The sequence below is a fragment of the Maylandia zebra genome, linkage group LG8 (assembly GCF_041146795.1).
Source record: "Maylandia zebra isolate NMK-2024a linkage group LG8, Mzebra_GT3a, whole genome shotgun sequence".
Classification (NCBI taxonomy): Eukaryota; Metazoa; Chordata; class Actinopteri; order Cichliformes; family Cichlidae; genus Maylandia; species Maylandia zebra.
The window spans coordinates 8,926,629-8,934,244 of record NC_135174.1 but is presented as its reverse complement, the minus strand read 5'-3'; the positions used below and the strand labels follow the sequence as shown (position 1 = coordinate 8,934,244).

The 7,616-nt window shown below is 41.9% G+C and overlaps 1 protein-coding gene across 1 annotated transcript; it reads right to left on the bottom strand.

The window, feature by feature from the left end:
* Positions 1–941: 941 nt before the first annotated feature.
* LOC101481669 (urotensin-2 receptor) lies at positions 942–2,123 on the bottom strand. Its single transcript, XM_004557540.4, has one exon. The coding sequence runs from the start codon at positions 2,043–2,045 to the stop codon at positions 969–971; it is 1,077 nt and encodes a 358-aa protein (XP_004557597.1). The 5' UTR covers positions 2,046–2,123; the 3' UTR covers positions 942–968.
* Between the last annotated feature and the right edge of the window lie 5,493 nt (positions 2,124–7,616).

Here is a 7,616-nt window from a genome sequence, read left to right as displayed (position 1 = left end):
ACAACAACAAAAAAATCAGTTTTCCCATTCCAACGTAGTTCAAACATTCTCTCTGTGTATATGCAAATATAATATTGGATGTCAGATGTAGTAGTGGTGAGAGTATATACTTGTTAGAGCAGTCCAGTACCTCTATGAAGGAATAACACAGTAAGATCTATATCAGTTACTTCAAACAAGAAAAGCTTGAAGAAATATGACGACCAACTTTACATGTGCTCAGCATAAACTAATATAGAGCTTGTAAACCTCTGGTCCTTCTAAAAGTTAATATTCTGCTACAGTGGTGCATATTATTGAGACGTGTGTATGTATCATTAATATGGAGTGAAAGTGGGGCTTTGGAATTCCATACCTACAGGTGCACTACATGTTTTCCTCAGTCAAACATAACCTTTGCAGAAGGTGGGACAAAAAAATCTATGCCCTAATCAGATTATTTTTATTGTTATTCGTTTTTTTTATTTACTGTGTGGGAATTTGATTACATGTGAATGTATTTCGGGACGTCCCTGGTTTGTAGTGTAGGCGTGTCAGTAGGAGGTTAAACCTGCAATAGCACAAGTTCTGACTGCCCCCTTTATTTAACTGCTCTAACACAAATAATGTAATGTCAGATTAAAACACCCTTAAATTAAACATTCAAATGTGCTTCTTAAAATCACTTCTGCGTTTAAGAGGCGCTTCAGCTTCTCTAATTACCGCCGCGGCCTTGTACTGCAACACAGCACCGCAGGAAGAGTTCTTCCACTGAGGCTGAGCTGCAGGAGCGCAGCAGAGGGGGAGAGAGAGAGTGGCTCCGTGGGCTGTCCATCATGGACAGAATAAAATAACAAACAACATATGTGTGACCAAAGAACAGCCGCACTTTAAAATGACAGAAAACAAACTTTGGCTGCTTCCTGCTTTATGCGTAACGGAGACATCACCGCCTACCTGTCGCTGCTCCGGCTCCAGACGCTTTCACCTCACTTCAGTGACCCCATGACCAGCGTCTCGGAGTTGAACTCGAACTGATTGCTGGAGGACGCCGACTTGCCCCACGAGTAGAGGCTGGGCGGCCGCTTCTTAAACGACGACGTGTACTTGTAGAAGCTCCTGTGCCTGTTCTTCAGGTACTCTCTGTAGTTCTTGGTGAGCAGCGTATAGAGGAAAGGGTTGATGCAGCTGTTGCTGTATGTGAGGCTCGCGACAAGGTAGTTGATGCACGTGTGCGTCTGCGAGGCCAGGCTCAGCGGCTTGGTGTGGTACAGAGGCAGCAGCTGCCAGATCCAGAAAGGCAGGAAGCACGCCCAGAACACCAGCACGATGGTGAAAATCATGATCAGCACTTTCTGCTTCGGTGACCTTTTGCCGCCTTTGCTGATCACAGAGTTGCGCTGGGACTCTAAATAAGTGCGGGCTAACTTGACGTACAGGTACCCGATGATGAGCCCCGGGGCCATGATGCTGGTGCCAAACAGGACCGTTACGTAAACTTTATAAGCCAGTGGAGCCCATGTGGGCGCGCACATCCTCTTCACACCCCCGTCCGGCGTGCTTTTAGTTGTCTGAGCGACCATTACCATCATGGGCACGGTGAGCACCAGCGACAGCAGCCACACGCCCCACGCCAGAGCTTTGCGGTAACTCTTAGAGCGCCTGACCGTGTCCAGCGGCTTGGTGACGGCCAGATAGCGCTCCGTGCACATTACGGTCAGGGTGAAGATGCTGGCGTGCATGGTGAGAAGGTCCAAGCTGAGCAGGATGCGGCAGCCCACGTCTCCGAAGTACCAGTCCTTCAGGAAGTAGGTGGACACCACGAAAGGGATGGTGGAGAGGTAGAGCAGGTCCGCGAGAGCCAGGTTGATGATGGAGATGTACATGGAGGTGGCGAACCGGATCGAGTGGCACATCACCACCAGCGTGTACACGTTCCCCGAGACCCCGATGATGTAGACAACGGAGAGGAGCGTCCCGAAAGTGGAAGTGATGACGAGTTCGTGGTCCACGGTGCCGCCAGCCCGAGGCGGGCTGGTGTTCAGGTTTAAAGATTTGTTACTCATGGCGCGTTCGGATCCGTTCCCTGCTCTTTGACAGCTCCGGACAAGTTTTGGAAAAGATGCGCACTGGCACAGGTTGCGTCTCGCTCCCTCCCCCCTCCCTCCTCTCTCTCCGCTCTCCGCCTGCTGCTCTTTGCTCCTGACGTCACCAACGTTACTTCCATATACATCTGACAGTCAGCTGTCTCACCGGTAAACAATGCTCAAATGGACGAAGAGGAAAGCATCGGCTTCTTTTTTCTTTCTTGAAGAGCGGGTGGATTTCTCGGCGCAACGATGTGAGACTGGGATGTATTATTAAAAGTTTAGTCAGCACTGAGCGCGCACCTGATGCCAAAAGCAAGACCGAGTCTGCTAAAATGTCATGAAAAGCTAGGACACAGGTAATGTCACGCATAGATACTTGCTAGAGGAACCGGTAAAACAACCACCCACCCACCGCCACACACAAAAAAGAATAAATCCCCTGCAGTTAATTTCAGTGTGCCATTTTCTTGAGACTCACGAGAGCAGAAAGCGAACTTTCTCTTTCACTGACCGCAGCGCAGTCGGAGCCCCTCACGCGCTTGTTTTGTGCCAGCATTTCCTTTGTGCAGCTCGGTGTTTGTGTAACATTAGCAAACACTCAGGTCGGCATTGAGTTATGCAAATAGTTTATTATAGGTCACGGAAAAAATAAATACATCTCCAATTATTATAATAAATAAAACTTATTATCATCTCAAGATTAAATAAATAGGTTTTATTGCTCTTATCTACAATCACAGTCATCTGTTCTTCTCTCTTATGTTGGAAGTTATTTTTATTTTTCCCACAGGTTGTGAACAAAGATGGTGGGCCAGTATTGTGTGTGTGTGTGTGTGTGTGTGTGTGTGTGTGGGGGGGGGGGGGGGGGGGGGGGAGGTGTCTTTGTCTGCAAAAGATGAAATCCTGTTGTAAAGAAATGTGTGGAAAACCAGCTCTCTTGAACTCTGACCTCATTAAACACTTTCCTGATGAGTTTATTATCCCAGCTGCTATTTTCAGGTCTTATTGATTTGGTTTATTCTGTTCATCACAGCCCCAATTAGTGACCAGAAGGACGGCAAAGCAGCTTATATTTTGGGCAGATCTGACAAGGTGAAATAGGCTAAACAAACATGGACCCATTGGTTTGTGGTCTCTGGCAATTTGGGCTGTTGTCATCTTGTTATGTTGTTTTTTTGTTGCCAGAATTTACAACATGCGTCTGAATCTCACTGACAAACACTGAATGCTCATGTTAGCAACGTGTGGAAAGGTAGCCACCAGTGTTGGTCAAGTTACTTGAAAATAGTAATTAGTTACTAACAGAATTGGGCAGTAACGTTTAACGCGTTACTGTAATCCGATTACTTTTTTCAAGTAATAAGTAAAGTAATGGGATTACTTTAGAAGTAATCAGTAATTAGTAACCAATTTCTATTTTCAAGAAACTTGACAAACACTGGTTACTAATTACTTCTCCAAGAAAGTAATCCTGTTACTTTACTAAGTACCTGTTTTCAAAAGTAATTAGTTAATTTATTACTTAGAGTACTTTTTAAAAAACATGACACACAACCTGAATACGTAATAAAGACCAATTCAATTTTTCTGCATAATCCCTCATATAAAATTGAATCAAAAGTCTCTTTTTAAATATTGTTTTATGAATTTTAATGTTTTAACTTTATGCACATTGCATGAAACTAAACTTAAATTGTAAGCAACAGTCTTTGACTTGAAGAAATTTGTATAACATTTAAATGTATTTTCTGCATATTCCAGCATATAAAATAAAATATTTTTTTTGTGTTTACACTCTTTCAAATAGACGGAAGCAAAACACAACAATAAATAAATAAAATCAAAGATTCAGCGGCACTAAGTCCTGTCGCTCTTAAATCTATTTTCACATGTTTAGCAGGAGTGAGGCCTGTGGAGGTTTGCCAGGTGCTACAGCGGTCATGTCAGTGGGGGATCCGGGGGTTTCTCTGTGAGTTTCACAGTCCCATGGTGGATTGCTAGGTGCTTGCCAGATTTGAAGTTTAATTTTTCGCTGTAGAAAGAAGTTTTCTTCCCATGTAGAGTGTATGGAATCAAACTCAAAGCAATGTCAGTACTTCCAAGCTTTAAACACTGCATGGTCGTGCTCTCTCCCGCACTCCATATTATCTATTTTTGATCTACACACGTCTGTTACTGCCATGGACGTCGCACGCTCATAGATCATTGTCATGAGACACTCTCACAAACAAAATCAAAGTTTAGTAATGCAGCGTGCTTATGAGTAAGTAACAGTAATCTAATTACTTTTTTGCAATAGTAATCCCTAACTTTACTCGTTACTTGAAAAAAGTAATCGGATTACCCATCTCTGGTACCCACACCCTAAAGCATGCTCTGTTTTATTGTCTGTTTTATACGGTGGCCTTGAGAGGCTAAACGGACTGCAACTTAAGAAAACACCAGCAATAAGAAAAACGCTGCAAAAGCACACAAAACACAACGGAAACAGGAAAAAACAGAAATAAGAAAAACGAAAACAGGAAAAACAGATTTCCAAAAGCACAAGGGAAGTGTTTCTGGGGAGACAATAACCCGACGGACCAGCTGTAGGAACCAAAATATGCTAAGAATTGCGCTGGGAGACACTTATAAGAAGTGGAGGATCTATCGGTTTTGTGAGGAAAGAAAAGATGAGAGATAAGTGTGTTAGCCTAACTATTAGCCTAAAAATCCATCATCAGTATTATATGAATTATGATAAAACACACCTACCATGTTTTAGGTTCCTGCCACTGATCATTGGGTTATTGTCTCCCCAGAAACACTTCCCTTGTGTTTTTTCCTATTTCCGTTGTTGTTTTTCATATTTCTTTTGTGTTTTGTTTGCTTTCCCAGCGTTTTTCTTATTGCTGGTGTTTTCTTAAGTTGCAGTCTTTTTGGCCTTTCAGGGCCACCGTAGTTTTACCCTGAATGGCTCAATGTATCAATAAAATGAACATCAAGTATTATACATCACTGTGCAAAAGTCTCAAACCACTCTCACTACTTCACCTTTTTCCTTCCAAGTGAGCTTGAGAATAGTTCTTTAGGATTTGTAAAGGCCTTTCAAAGGTTTCCGTTGGTCAGTGGCTGATTTTAATTCATTTTCATTCCGCTTTTGCACTTGACTATTGTCAGATGAATGTTTTATGTTCGTTACGACTCTAAACACCGACATATGAAACAATCGCATATTAGGATAGAAAAAAAACCACTCATAAATTAGCCTCCCTGGAGCCCGGACCTCAACATTACTGAAGCAGTGTGAGATCATCATGACAGAGATTTTACAAATGAGATAAGTCAGTGGAGTTCTAATAATTTTAGGCAAATAACCTCCTACATAATTAATATTTAATCAATAAAAGAACAAAAAATATAATAAATCAGGCCCCTGTGCAAACAAAGTTCCTTCCTGAAACAAGTTTTGTATTTTTTAGTTCTGTAAAACTTGCTTTGTAACTGGGTCAGGATTTCTTGAAAGAGGTATTGCTGTTTATTTTTTCAATTGTATTTTTAAGCACCAGAAGACACGTTTCATCTGGTCCCATTATATTCAAGACAAGAAAAACAGACTCACTACAGAGGATGTCTCCAAAACTAAATATATTAAACCGCACTACACACCAGTGAAAAAACAAACAAACAAAAAAAACAAGCATATTCGATTTGTGGATTAACTGCTTTTTGAAGCTTTTCTCTTCTCGCAATTCCCGCTCGTCTTTTATTTTCATGGAGCACCCACAGATGAACTGTTTATTGCAGAGATGAATTTGTCTGGGATTTTAAGCATCACTGCACTCAGTAGAGCCTTGTAAGTAACAATAGCGTCTCCAAACCCTCGGTACAATGCTCATTATTATTCATGAAGCTGTCCTTTTATTGTCGTCACTTTGCTATTGGGCTTTTCTCTCTTGCAGCCCCTGTCTTTCCAGATCGATGAGTGTGTCCTGAGCCAGCAATCATGAGCCAATAATCTTCCCCAGACAGCGTAGGTGTCCTCACACTCATTCATCCACAAGTGATAGAGCTCTGTGGCCAACCCTGAAACTGTACCATCCATCCTCAAAGCCAAAAAAGAGCAGCGCTGAAGCCAGAGATATTACAGTCATTAGCTGGGTCACGTGGGACTCCCAAGTGCAGCTGAAGAGGCAAAGAGGGTTAAGCATGGTGGCACTTAACTCAGTCACAGCCATTTTTTAATTCTTCGCCCTGGTTACAGCAGAAACACCACAGAAACACTGTCGTTCATTTAAAATAGCATATATCAGTCAGCATTTTGGTGAATGGACCTTACTGTTTTGACTCAGGGTCATCAAACTGAAAAAGAAAAAGACTGAAAAAGATTCAGAAACATACTCTTCTCAAGGCCACCATTAAAACAGGGGAACAAGCAGTACACTTACTGGACACTTTATTATGTACATCATGTTAGTCTCAAGTTAAACCCACGTTTGCTTCAAGAACCTGCCCTAATTCTTCGCAAGGTGCTGGAAAAATTCAGAGATTTTGACCAGATAGCATTGTGCAGTTCCTGCGATTTCTCAGGTGCACATCTTTCACGTGTTTTTACCGTTCCACAAAGATTGAGATCTGGTGACTGCAGAGGCTATTTAAGCACAATGAAGGTTCAAGGTTCTTTATTTGTCACATGCATAGTTATACAAGTATAACACACAGTGAAATGTAACCAATGAACTCATCGTTGTTTTCAGGAAAACAGCTTGAAATGATCTGAGCCTTGTGACATGATGCTTTTCCTGCTGGAACCAAGATGGGTGCACCGTGGGTAAAACGATGGACTTTAGTAATAGGCTGAAGCATTTATACGATGGTATACTAAAGGGCTCAGAGTGTGCCAAGAAAATGTCCCCACACATCACTGTAGCACCACCGACAACCAGAACTGTTTAACGAGGCTGGATGGATCTGTGCGTTCATGTTGTTTATGCCAGTGACCAGTGATGCTCTTGGTTTTAATGAATGGCAGAGTTACTGTTGGAGTCCTATCAGCTCGAGGCAGGCTGACCATTCCATCAGGTGGTCTTGATCAAGTCTACATGTCTAAATTCAGTTGCTGCCAGATGATTGGCTGATTAGAGATTTGTTGTTGTTGAACAGGTGCACCTTATAACGTGTCCAGAGTGTATTTTAGCATTGATGGTTTGGTGAAGACCAAAAAACAAATCAAATCAAATCAAATCACTTTTTATTGTCACATCACATGTGCAGGCACACTGGCACAGCACATGCGAGTGAAATTCTTGTGTGCGAGCCCCACAAGCAACAGAGATGTGCAAACACAACAACACAAACGAGCAAAATACAAGAATGGCCAACCTGAAACTAATAAATATATGTACAATATATAATAGTGTATGCATTTCTGGATGTGTATACTAAATATTTTCCTACGTGTGTGTGTGTGTGTGTGTGTGTGTGTGTGTGTGTATACACATTTTTACAAATTAAATAGTAAAAAAATAAAATAAAATAATAATAATAATAATAATAATAAAATATATA

Coding starts and splice junctions, on each gene's coding strand:
- LOC101481669 (XM_004557540.4), bottom strand. CDS start 2,045: ATGAGTAACAAATCTTTAAACCTGAACACCAGCCCGCCTCGGGCTGGC.